Genomic DNA, 12966 nt, shown 5'->3' on the forward strand with positions numbered 1-12966 from the left:
AAGACAGTTTTCCACCCTTCAACATCCCAACAGGAAATCACAGCACCAGGAATTAATACAATTAAGGTTATTTTTATTGTTGTACCCAAGCATCCTCAGCCACACTGTACTGAGCTAAAATATTTGGCCCCAATATGTCAACTGGGAAGTTGGGAAGAAAAAACCAAGCATTTCCATATCCCAGATCACTTCAGAAAGTGTTACTGCAGCAACTGGAACAGCATAAAACAGTAGGTTTTTATAATAAGCTTAATATAACTGCTACAGAACTTATTTTGCTCAAGAAAATAACAATGGTTATTGCCGCATTCCAGATCTAAACATCCTGATGGTTCCCTCAACTATCACCTGAAAAAAGTAACATTTCTGAGCTGCTGCTTCAAAGCCCTGCCCAGACTTCAAATGATTTTCAAGTCTTGCAGCCTGAGGACAACTGGATCATGTCTCCTCAAACTCTGCCATGAGCTTACCCAGGAACCCAGGAGGTGCAACAGGAACTTGCAGGGAGAAGTGTCAGCCACCAGCGACACACAGGGCTCTCTAGAGGGTCCCCAGCAGGCAGATAGTGATGATGGAATCAAGGCACATCATTCTTTTTCCTCCAGGGCATGGAATTTCAGCTTTCTTGGCTCAGGAAGCATTAGGGAATACCACAAAAGTTGCTGCAGGAAATGGGTCATTGGGAGAACAAGCCACTTCCACAAGGAAATAAAGAGGGGTTACATGAGCCTAAGACTCACTGTAAACACCTTCCACCATCCCAGGTGGCTCCAAGCCCCATCCAGCCTGGCCTTGGACACTTCCAGGGATCCAGGGGCAGTCACAGCTTCTCTGGGTACCCTCACATGGAAGGATTTCTTCCCAATATCCCATCTAACCCTGCCCTCTGACAGTGGGAAGTCATAAAATGCTCTGTTGCTCCAGATAGACAAACACATAGTTTAAGTATCTTTTATTAGCTTTGGTTGTATTTTTGTTGGTGCTTTTTATATACCTCCCTATGTTCAAACACATTTTTAGTGACTACTTCAGGTTTTTTTGGTGTTGGGAGTTTTTTGCATTTTATGAAAGTGGTGGAACAGCTGAGGTTGGCTTGACAGAAAGCTACAGGCAGACAAACCTCTTCCAGGGCTCAGTGTGCCCAAGCACTTGCACCAGGAAAGTCAGCACAACTTTGTACACTGAAAAAAAAAGGCAACTCGTTCTCCTACAGCTTTAAGAAAAGCCCTAAGAGAATGCTCCAGGACAAGAATAATTCTACGCAGGGTATATTAAGGGTAACAATCAGCCAAATTATGAATTCACCAGTTAAAGCACCTGAAAGCAAGGACTTGCCCAGCACTCAGCAGTACCATCCTCACCTATAGTGTATTAGCTCCCAGTTTGCAGATAAAGAGGTCACAGAGAACACAGAGAAGTATTTCTCATCTGGGGCCTGTTCTAAAGATGAGAAAAAAGCATAAAAAAGATCATAACTTCGTGCTGCACCCAATTTTCCTCCTGGCAGTCATGCCCTGCAGTGCTCATACTCGACCTCAGTTTATCGACCACAGGAAATGCATCTTAGACTGAGCCAAAAAAAGCCAGGAGGAGGAAAATGGTCAACAGCTGAATAAAGGAATTAAAGATAAGCCAGGCCTTTAGCCCAAGCCTGCTGGCAAAGAGGATTCTAAAGGAGAAACCTCCAGAAATCCTGCCTGGTTTGACCTGCCCACCCCCCTAGACCCCACTAAACACAGCCAGATTTACCATCCTTCCCAAGCAGCTCATTAAACTACAGGCAACTACAGAGCACATCAATCACGTTGTGATAAACATCAGGCATTTCTGGTCTCTGAGCAGTACATTAACTCAAATTCACCCTAAAGGTTTTCTGACACAAACTGCACATCAAACGCAGCTGGGGCCATTCAGCAGAGTTGAAGCTTTAAAAAACCTCTATCAAGAGAAAGTGTTTTGACGTGAGCTCTAACACGCGGCGATAACTCACACAGCCCGGGCAGCGCCGCCGGCATCCCACAACCAGCCAGAAAAGTAACCCAAACGCAGCTGCTCGCACGGTGGGAGAGCCCCCACAACACTCCCTGCCGGGCCCGGGGCGCCCAACACCGGCGGGACCCCGTTCCTGAGCCGCCATGCAGCCCCAGACCCGCGGCTCATGTCCCAGGGGAAAGCACAGCGTTACTGCGGGACGGGGGATGGAGAAGCCAGAAGAACACGGCATCCCGAGCCCCGTGTGTGCCGGAAAACCTGGTTATCCCGGGCAGCAGCTCTGTCTCAGCCTGGGACATCTTAGCCCCAAGCCCCGGGAGCCAGGAGCCCTCACCCCCGGGGCCTTGGAGGCAGGACCCTCCTATTCCCGGGGCCTGCGACTCCCCCTAGGCCCGTTTCCATTCCCGTGGCCCGGGAACCCCTGCTCAGCCCGCAGGACTCCCCCGAGACCTATGGCCTACGCAGACCCCATATTCCGGGGCCTTAAACTTCCCCGTGCCTTGGGAACCCCCCCTCCCCGCCCAGTTCTGGGCTCTGACATCCACTCAGCCCCCATCCACCGCAAGGCCGGGAACGTGCAGCCCCGGTACCGACGGCCCCTCAGCCTTGAGCCGGCCCCCTCAGGACCCCGCTCACCTCAGCCCCGCCGCCGCTCCCGCCGCCCCGCCCGCCGCGCGCGCGCTTCCGGGGGCGGGGCCTGTGCTGGTGTGGGCGGGGCCTGCCCTGGTGGGCGTGGCCTGAGCGCCGTGAGGGGCGCGGGGCTCGCTGTGGGTTTTGGTGGGTCCGTGCGTGTGTAGGGGTTCAGAAACCTCTTTGTGTAGGCTTTTATACAGCGTGTGGTGAGTGTTCCGGCGGGTCCTCTCTGTAGGGGATGAGGGGATTTGGTATAGGGCTTTGAACAGTGTGTGTGGGGCCTCAGGGGCTTAGACATACTGGAAGGCCTGTATATAGGGTCTCAGGAGTCCATATATATATATGGGTTCTCTGAGGTCTGTATATAAGGTCTGAGGGGCCCACCTATCTATACGTAGGTAGATAGCCTGAAAGCTCTATATATAGGGTGTCAGAGGCCCAGATAGACAGAGGCTCTGAAAGGCCTGTAGACAGGCTCCGAGGAGCATATATACGTATATCTATCTATCTATATATATTCTGAAAGGTCTGTATATAGAGTTTCAGGAGCCTATCTACGGTGTGTATATATATATATATGCTCTGAAAGGCCTGCTGTATATAGGGTCCCAGGGGCCCATATCTGTAGGTCCTTCAAGGCCTGTATACAGTGTACAAAGAGCATATTTATAGGGCTTTGAACAGTGTGTATGGGGCCTCAGGGGCTTAGACATACTTGAAGGCCTGTATATAGGATCTCAGGAGTCCATATATATATGGGTTCTCTGAGGTCTGTATTTAAGGTCTGAGGGGCCCACCTATCTATACGTAGGTAGATAGCCTGAAAGCTCTATATATAGGGTGTCAGAGGCCCAGATAGACAGAGGCTCTGAAAGGCCTGTGTATGGGTTCTGAGGGGCCCATATATATTTATAGGTTCTGAGGGGTCTTTATATAGTGTCTCAGGGGCCCACATAGATAGACAGATAGACAGATACTCTGAAAGGCCTGTAGACAGGCTCCGAGGAGCATATATACATATATCTATATATATATATATTCTGAAAGGTCTGTATATAGAGTTTCAGGAGCCTATCTATAGTGTATATATATATATGTATATATATATATATGCTCTGAAAGGTCTGCTGTATATAGGGTGCCAGGGGCCCATATCTGTAGGTCCTTCAAGGCCTGTATACAGTGTACAAGGAGCATATTTACAGGTCCTGAATGGCGTGTCTGTAGGGTCTGAGGGACTTATGTACAGGTCCTGAAAGGCTTCTGTGCACTGTAAAAGGAGTGTCTCCATAGGTCCTGGTTAGCTGGGATGTAGGGCCTGTGTATAGTGCCTGAAAGAGTAATATATGGGGTCTCAGGGGCTTTTATATATCTATATAATCATAGAATGTTAAGGGGTTGGAAGGGATCTTAAAGATCATCTTGTTTTGCTGTGGACAGGGACGCCTTCCACCATCCCAGGCTGCTCCAAGCCCCATCCAACCCATCCTTGGACACTTCCAGGGATCCAGGAGCAGCCACAGCTTCTCTGGGCACCTGTGCCAGGGCCTGCCCACCCTCCCAGGGAACAATTCCTTCCTTCTCCGGGGTGGTGGGTAGGTGTGGCAGCAGCTGCAGCCGTGCCCAGTGGCCCAGGAATGGGATGGCAGCAGGAAGGGAAAGTGAGAAAGGCACGCCTGGGTCATGTGTACCTCGGCATCCAGATCAGAGGGAGGATTCACTGCTGAGGAGGCTAATTTTAGCTATTTTAATTTTAGTTGCTTCCATTGCCTCTTAGGCTGGCTCTCCTCAGGCTTTAATGTACCCCCCATTAAAAAACACATTTTCCAGAGGCATAAAGAGACAGCAATTGCTCTTGAGGAATCCAGGAGGCTGCTAAGTCCCGACACTGCCCTCCCACAGCGGGAACGCTGCGGGGATTTTTAAGGTGAACATTTTGGGAAGGCGTAAGGGGATCCCTTAGAGGGGTCTCTGAGTGGCTGAGGTCTGGCCATCTCCAGATCCCAAAAAGGGGTGGGAGAAGCAGCCAGCAAACACTGGGTAGCTCAGGTCTGAGTTGTGATGAGACAGGGATCACTTCCCTGCCCAGTCCAGGGGAATTTTCCCCTCCTATCCTGTTGCTCCATGAGAAGCTGGGCAGTGCTCAGCTTACAGAAGGTGGCCAACACCATTCCTTTATTGGCAAGTAGACTCTGACCTCCATCTCAGGGCTGTGCAGAAACCTGGAAGCACCAACCTTTCTTCTAAATAAAGGGAGATAAAAAGCACTTAGACCTGGGATCCTCCTGAATTTCCTCCTCCACCCATGCCTAATGCACCTGCAGGATTTTGCATCTATCTCCAGGTGCCTGATTCTGCTGTATAACAGCCCTAGACATTTGTAGGGGTAAAATTGGCTAATCCTAAATTTAAATAACATGGAGAAAGTGATGAATCTATGGACTAAAAGATCATTTAGGATTTTTCTTCCTAGCTGGTTTATTTAATCCAAGCACTTTGGGGCATGAGCAGGTTTTCCAAAGTGATGGCTTTGCCTATGGCTTATCCCACACTCACTTTCTCTTACATCAGTGTTTTATTTGCAAGAGGGAACAATCCATGCCTCTCTCAGAAGTGTCAGTATGGTTGATGAGGGTTTGAAGCTTAAGTTTTCCACTTTCCTACTGCAATAATATTCATTGCAAACTCTGATGTGCTTTTCTCCAGCAATTCTTCTCAGGAGCAGCTTTCCAATATTCAACCAGTTGTAATTATAAGCACCAGGAGAAAGCCTTGTTAAATACATTATTTTATTTAGGTTTTCCAAGAGTGGAAGTTGCTTCTAGCAGGAGTTTTTGACGTGAAATGACAGGGTTTCATTTTGGTGCCAATATCCTCACCCCTCTCTCTCCCTGCGCCTTGGGGAGTCGTTCCCTGCTGGCTCATTTAATTGCCTGGGGTATTGATCTCAGGGCTCATATTTAATTCCCATTTTTGTGCTTTGTAACAAGCACACACTCAGCAGGCGTTTGCTAATGAATTTTTGGCCTTTCTGCTGTGTTCAGCCTTTGCTCAAAGCCCATCTTCCCCCACCTCTGTCAAATATTCCCTGGAAATGTATAAATTCTGCCAAAAATTTTACTTTTGGTCGGTCCTAGCTCCTCTTTTATGATAAATAAATATCTAAATACAGAATATGAATGGCTGGAGGAGTAGGGAATAGGAGAGAGTTGGGGCAGGGTCTGCTTGCTGTGCCCATCCCTGTCCTCCCTCAGAGCTGCTGGCACTGATTCCTGTAGGAAACCCCATGAGGAGGAGAGCACAGGCTCATCCCAAACGTGTCTGTGCTCCCCCAGGCAAAAAGATTTGGGGTGGATAGTTTATCAGGAGAAGAGGTGGCTCTGACCCCAAGGGACTTCCCCATCCTGGGACTTCCCCATCCTGGGACTTCCTCCCTGTCCCTTTCCTGCCTTTCTAATCTTTCTTTTCCAGTTCACCCAGGCTGCGTTAACCACAGTTTTGCCATTTTTAGGATTTTAATCCCACTGTGCTGGGAGCTGTCCCAGGGAGAGCCTGATGTGGCAGAGAGGGAAACCCTGGCTGCGGTCCATGAGGTGCCAAGATGTGTGGGGGAACATCTTCCACTGTGGAGTCATCACTGAAGGCTTTGCTACTTAAAACCCTTGTTTGGAAGCATTTTTCCTTTCACCATCAGTTTTCAACATGACAGGAGAGAGAAATACAACAAGCAGGGATCAAGCAAAGACTCTGTCTGGTCTGAGCAACAAAGCTCAAGAGTAGCTGCTGCTGCAATTTGTCTCCTTGGTTTTCCAAGAAAACACAAATAATCATTGAAATGCTAAATGTGGGAAATCTGAAAGACATTGGGTAAATCCTTCCATGGATTCACCACATTCAACCACATTTTCCCAACCAACAAAGAGAAAGAAGGGAAAGCTGATCTCTGCAGGAAAAAATCCAGCCAGAAATTAGGATTGAGGTGGAGGATTTCTCAGGGACAAACTCCAAAATGACATTGCTTGGAGGAAAGCTTAGAACACCCATCAGGACTTGTGGAAGGCAGCACTGGAGGGAGGTGGGGATGGAAAAGGAGAGTTGTGATGGTGTGGGAGATACTGAAGCACATTTGTGTCATCCCATGACTTGGTCGTGCTCCTCTCCGTATTTTTAGAAACTCAGAGGGAGAAATAACAGGAACTAAGAAGGAGCTGCCATTGGTGTTGTAGTAACTCCCAGGCCAGAGGAAAAAGTCTTTTCTAAGTAAAGTAATCCAGGTACATCATCTTTCAAGAGAAAGCTGAGCACAGATTGCTTACCTAGCCCAGGTGCTGCAAGGTCTATGCTGGCAGCTCAGCCCACCATGTCTACAATACATATATACACACATACGTATATACATACATATATATATATCTCCAGATGTTCTTTTACCCTTCACTGAAGCTGCTGTTTGGTTGGGTGCCAGTCTGACCCAGCACCCCAAATCCCTGTGCCACCTTTACGCTGCATCTTGTGGTATCTTTGCTGCACCCCATCTTCCTGCAGCCTCTTCCTGGCGGTCTCCCTTTCCCGGTGCTCCCCATCTCCCGGCACCCCCTCCCTACTGCATCCCACCTCCCTGCACCCCTTTCCCGGTGCTCCCCATGTCCCCGCATCCCCTCCTTACTGCCTCCCACCTCCTTGCACCCCTTTCCCTGTGCTCCCCATCTCCCGGCACCCCCTCCCTACTGCCTCCCACCTCCCTGCACCCCTTTCCCGGTGCTCCCCATCTCCCGGCACCCCCTCTCATGCATCCCACCTCCCTGCACCCCTTTCCCGGTGCTCCCCATGTCCCCGCATCCCCTCCTTACTGCCTCCCACCTCCTTGCACCCCTTTCCCTGTGCTCCCCATCTCCCGGCACCCCCTCCCTACTGCCTCCCACCTCCCTGCACCCCTCTCCCGGTGCTCCCCATCTCCCGGCACCCCCTCTCTAGTGCATCCCACCTCCCTGCACGCCTTTCCCGGTGCTCCCCATGTCCCGCATCCCGTTCCCGGCTGTTCCCTCCGGGCCCCCCGCGCCCCTCTTTCCCCTCCCAGCCCCGCCCATCCCTGGTACCTCCCCATGGCCCCGCCCATCATTGGCCCCGCCCACGGCACCTCCGCCGAGGAGTTTCCCAGCCCCGCCCACCGGCCAATCGCCTCTCCGGGCGACCCACCCGCTGGGCTCCGATTGGCTGCGCGAGGCCCGGGGTTGGCCGGAGGAGCGCCGCGATTGGCCAGCGGCGCCGATTGGCCCCGCCCCGCCGCTCGCCGCGCGCCCGCCCCGCTCCGCCGGGCGGCAGCAGCACTGCCGCCGCCGCCGCCGCAGCGTGGGGCGGCTCCAGCGGCGCGATGGCGGCCACGGCGGGCAGAGCGCTGCCGCTCCTCCTCTGCGGCCGCCGCCCCGCCGCACTCACCGCCGCCGGCCGCTTCCCGGCGCTGGGCCGGCGCCGCCAGCAGCAGCAGCAGCGACACCGGACGGTGAGTGAGGCGGCAGCCGTGTGCCCTTCAGAAGGCGGGCGCGGTGCCGGCGGGCGGCGCGGGGGCCCCGGCTCCGCGGCTGCTCCGCGGCTGCTCCACGGCGGTTTCGGGGTGGTTCCCAGCCCCCGGCTCCGCCAGCTGCGCGTTTATTCTTAGCACCGTCACCGGGTGAAACTTGAGCGCTGTGGCGGGCGGCGGCAGCGGAGCTCTCCCGGTCGCGCGCCGGCAGCGGCGGCAGCTCGTGGCCCGCCCGCCCCGCGCAGCTCCGGGAGCGGGCGGTGCTGCCGGCGCTGCCCGGCGTTCCGGGGCCGCGCTCCCGGGGCGGGGGTCGCGGGGCGCGGCCGCCAGGTGGCGCTGGGGGCCGCCGGGAGGCGGGGGGGGGGGGGTCGCGGGGGTCGCGGAGCCCCCGCCGGGAGCGGCGGCAGCAGCACCGACCCGAGCGGGCAGCGCAGCGCCTCTTCCCCGGGTTCTGCTTCTCCTCCCTTCTCTTCCCGCCCCCCTCAAGGTCAGCCAAGGGAGAGACGCTCGGGGGGCTTCCCGAATCCCGGTCGGTGCTCCGGCGGGCACAGGGAGGGGGGCACAGCTAGCCGGGTTCTGTTCGCTCCCTTTTTCTTGGTGGCTTTGCCAGGAAAAGGGGGGAATGGCAGCGCACAGGCTTTCTTGTGTGTCTCAGGGCGGAAAAAAACTGTAAAGGCAGCAGGTCTCGTCTTGGAGCTCGAAAGATTTGCTAAAAATACCGGGAGCGTTTTTTCCCTATTTTTTCTTTTTAAACTAAGGGAACACTGTGTAACCGCAGGTTATCCTTCCGGCTTTTGCCACAATCCGTTTCAGTGCTGCCTCTAAAGGAGCTTCTGTTGGAGGTGTACACCTGTCGCTCCGTTGTTTTGCTCCAAACAAGTAACCACGGAACTACGAGGAGCCGCCAGGATTGTGGATTAATCAGGGGACGGAGCGGGCTCTGAGCTCCGCCGGCGCAGCGGAGACAGCGCTGCGGTCTCTCGGTGCTGTTGAAAGAGTTGTTTGTGCCCGGTATCTTCGGGGTGCCGCTCGTTCCTCCGCCCCTGTCGCTGTGTTTGGCAGCGAGGGGATGCCGGAGGTTCCGTCGCTATCGGGTGTCTCCATCCCGGCAGTCCCGCATTCGCATGGCGCTCTCGTTCCCACGTGTGAAGTGTGACTTGTGACTGCAGGGTTAATCCCGGCACCTGCTCAGGTGTGGAATGGTCTTTCCAGCGTCCGTCATTAATATTTGAGTTGTCTCCTTGAGCGGTATGGCCCTGGCAAATAATTTGTATTTATCTAAATTTAAATTGACCTTTGCGATTGATTTAACAGAGGCTCAGATTCGTGCTTGGTTTCACTCCTTGAGCTAAGTGTAGCAGTAAATGTGTGAGAAAATTATAAAAAAAAAACATTGAAAAGCGTGAATCTCCTGTGTTTGCCCAGGATACTGAGCAGACGTGACTGAGGTTGTGGGCATGTTAAAATCCTGCTGTCAGAGCTGTCTCCTTCAGGAGCTTGGGGAAGGAGAAGGATTTTGCCAGTGTCCTGGGGACTGATGATTAGAAAGCCCTCCTGGCTTTAGTTGGGCTGTGCTGTTTGACTTTTGGCAGCCTGGCTGTGGTGTTGCTGTCATTAGTTTTTGGGGTTTTTTCAACAGGGAGGTTGTGCGCAGGTCGGTTGGGTTGGATCCCTGAGAATCAAGAGATCGGGATCCAGGATCCTGGCAATTCCTTCTGGCAGCATCTGTGATGTGCCTGTTTATCCTCTCACAGCAGAGATTAGTTATCCCTTCCCTCACACTGCACTTGAGAAACTCTGCAGACCACTGAGAGAGAGCAGCCGAATCCTGGAATAAATGATCTGTGAGGAGAAATTAAAGGAACTGGAGCTCTTCGTAATAAAGAGGAAATTGAAAGGAGGTGTTGCTGCAAAGAGGAAGCAGAAAACCAGACAAATTCTCATCAAGTGGGAGAAGGAATGGGCTCACAGTGTAAGCAGAAGAGTTTGGTTAGGTGCTGGCAGACTTAACTGACAGTAAGACAGTGAAATGCTGAATTATTTCCTGGGAAGGCTGTTCAGTCTGTTATCGGAGGTGGTTAGGCCAGGCTAGGCTCACATCAATCAGTTATGGCTGATGAAGAATTGATCCTGCTGTGATGGGACTGGGATGTACAAGCTTCCTGAGACCATAGATTATATTAGGAAAGATGAAGGAAGAGTTTGTATAACATGGATGTAATTAATAGAGTGGTTGCATCAGGTGTGTCTGTGCACTGTTGTTTTTAGTACCATTAATTCTACTTGGGTACTTCTCAGGATGGCTGGTTTCTCGCAGAGGTGATAAATTATATGGGCTTTCTTTGAAATGGGGTGGAAATGCTAAATAGTCTTATGGATGAGTTCTTTCAAAAGCAATATAAGTAATGCTGGAAGAAACTGCACCAATAGACCAGATTACTGTGAGAGGACAGTGCTGTAAAATAAACATTAAAACTCCTCCAGGTGGGTGAAATACAGAGGAGGTTTCAAAAACAACACCAAATGGGAGAGAGGGCAAGGAGGTGAGCAAATACTTGGATTATGAGGGAACAGTTGGGAGTACATCAATACTGGAGGACACAGGGCTTGAATGAAGCATTCACAGCTTGCTTGAGAGTTCTGAAACCTGGGAGAGTTGGGAAAGCTCTGTGGGAGATGTTCAGCATGGAGATGTTCCCACAGGAACAATGTCTTACGGAGAAGGCCATGAGTCTGTCCCTAACAGGAACAAGGGTGAGAGATCTGGGGAGGGGGATGCAAGAAACTTGAATGAGAAGTTCCTTCATTGATCTTGGTGTAGGGATAAGCAAGAAGAAGGAAGTTTTTACTGATATTTGTCGATTTCCCCCCTGAGTGTGGTGGTGTTGCACATTTCAGGAGGGCTGAGCAGGGTGAGGAGGCCTGACCATGGAGCAACTGGGCCTTGGGCATCCACAGCACTGGAAGAGTGTGACAGAGCTGAATAAATGAACTGGGAGCAGAAGTATCAGAGCCTGCATCTCTTTCCAGTCTCCCTGTTCGGCCACACACACAGAGGGTGGAGGAAGCCAAGTTCCCAAACGTGTTTGCAGTGGAGAAGAAGGTGCTGGAGTGGGCCTGGGGGGTTGTAATGTGTGGGGGGCCACACGTCCTGTTAGACAGCTTGTCCTCTGAGGGGCATGGAGAGAGAATTGAAGTGGGGCTATTCCTCAAGGGAAACTTCCTCATGGAACAAGGGAAAGCCTTTTCTGTCTCCTGCATGTCCCAGGTGCTGTGGAAGTTGAGGGTCAGCTTCCCAATGGCTGAGGTGTAGTGGGGCTTGGAAGCAGGCCTGGAAAAGCTTCACAAGGAAGCAAGCTATAAATGGTTTTCAGTGATGTGGAAGTAGACAAAATACTTAAATAAAATGCTTTGCTTTTGTCTGTTGAACACCTAATCCTCATGGCTTCCTTCCTGTAGAGATTAGAGGCTCCTGTTGCTGCATTTCCTGGTGCCCCTAGCCAGGGGTTGAGTTAGGTTGGATTGGAATGTAATCAGCTGGTGCAAAAATACCTATAAAAAAAATCAAGGGCTTGGCTGTGTGTGGCATTCCTGTGGTAGTTCATTCTAGCAGTTCTGGGCAAATCAGGAATATTGATTCCTAGTGCCTTCTTCTAAGCCTAAGAAGGAAAAACAGAACTCATCTGAGCCACAGTCAAATTTTGAGTAGGTATTGGACAACCTGCAGGTTTTTCTTTCTGCTCCTGAGAACCAGGGTTACCTGTATAGAGCCATCCTCCAAGCCAGGTAGGATTTTGGCGCAGGTGGCTCAGGTTTGAGGATGTAGTGGAGACTGTGTCTTGCAAAGATCTTGTACTGTGCCAAGGAGAGATGGGATAAGCCTCAAGAGGAGGATGCAGGGGACATCCTGCTGCAGCTGTCCTTTATTCACCGGAGATCCAGTGTGTATTTAGTGAGTTGTTTTCCTATGCAGCATTGACTTCCAGAGAAGCTGTAGCTCGATAGTGTGGTCATAATTTCCTGAGGGACCCCCTCAAGCCCTGAGGGCAAGACACGAGGAGGCTTTGCTTCTTTTTTGCCAGGGTCAGGATTAAATGTGTGAGATGGTATTTCTTGTTGGGACTCAGATGTTTATTAGTTCTTCTCTCACAAACCCTGAGTTCTACAGCACTTCACTCTAAAAAACTAAAAATGGAGCCCCATCTCTCTCTCTGCAAGGCTTTTTAAGGATAAACTATCCAATTAAGGAATGACACCTAATTATTTGTACTTTTAACCCAATAACCAACCACCTGTGCTTGCAATGAGGACTTCTTTATCCAATTACACAAAACCACCCAAACCCATGGTGAGGAAGATGAAGAACAAGGTGAAGAAGAAGAAACAGTCTCTGCCCTAAAACCTCCATCTTCCTTTATATATATTACTATATTCTAAAACCTTAAACTCTTAAGTTTTCCACCCTGTGATAGTACACACTTCTATTCAAACTCCACACCCACAATCCCAGATTATGGGTAGAATTGAATTGTCATTCATTCAGATAGAGTTGAGTTCTGTTACTCAATTTTGGATGCCTTCTCCACGGCCTCAGGGTAAATGCAGTGTTCTCTTGAGGGTCAGTGCCTGTCAGCACAGAAAGTCTAAAATTCTGGGTTCCAACACCTTGCTGTCACAAAAGCTGCTGTTTACTGTCCCATTGTTGCCCAGCCTTTGAAGTAAATTTTCAGGTGGATCTCAGGCAGTGGCAGTGGGTGGCTGCAGGGATGGTGGGACTTGGAAAACTGTGGGCTGTGTTTTTTGGCAGACTTGTTTAATTAACT

The 12966-nt window shown here is 51.2% G+C and overlaps 2 protein-coding genes and 1 long non-coding RNA gene across 7 annotated transcripts in view; 2 read left to right on the plus strand and 1 right to left on the minus strand.

Moving 5' to 3' along the window:
- The window catches only part of MICU1 (mitochondrial calcium uptake 1), an 88619-nt gene extending 85923 nt beyond the window's left edge, over positions 1-2696 (minus strand). For 2 of the 4 annotated variants that reach the window (XM_041717174.2, XM_072930840.1), the window contains exon 1: positions 2629-2696. The gene's annotated coding sequence lies outside the window, so the exon portion shown is untranslated. Of the gene's footprint in view, positions 1-1361; positions 1441-2628 lie in introns of all 4 variants that reach the window. The other 2 variants (XM_072930841.1, XM_030275678.4) reach the window with 2 other exon arrangements.
- An 11-nt stretch (positions 2697-2707) lies between these two features.
- On the plus strand, positions 2708-6402 carry LOC121470209 (uncharacterized). Its single transcript, XR_005980894.2, has 2 exons — positions 2708-2831; positions 6137-6402. It is a non-coding gene; the product is annotated as an uncharacterized lncRNA (long non-coding RNA).
- A 1518-nt stretch (positions 6403-7920) lies between these two features.
- MCU (mitochondrial calcium uniporter) overlaps positions 7921-12966 on the plus strand; it is an 80875-nt gene continuing 75829 nt past the window's right edge. Inside the window, exon 1 of one of the 2 annotated variants that reach the window (XM_072930843.1) lies at positions 7921-8125. In XM_072930843.1, the coding sequence (XP_072786944.1) occupies positions 7997-8125 (129 nt within the window). In that variant the 5' untranslated portion in view covers positions 7921-7996. The remainder of the gene's footprint in view (positions 8126-12966) is intronic. The other variant, XM_030275671.4, reaches the window with a different exon arrangement.

Source organism: Taeniopygia guttata, chromosome 6 (genome assembly GCF_048771995.1).
Source record: "Taeniopygia guttata chromosome 6, bTaeGut7.mat, whole genome shotgun sequence".
NCBI classification, from domain to species: Eukaryota; Metazoa; Chordata; class Aves; order Passeriformes; family Estrildidae; genus Taeniopygia; species Taeniopygia guttata.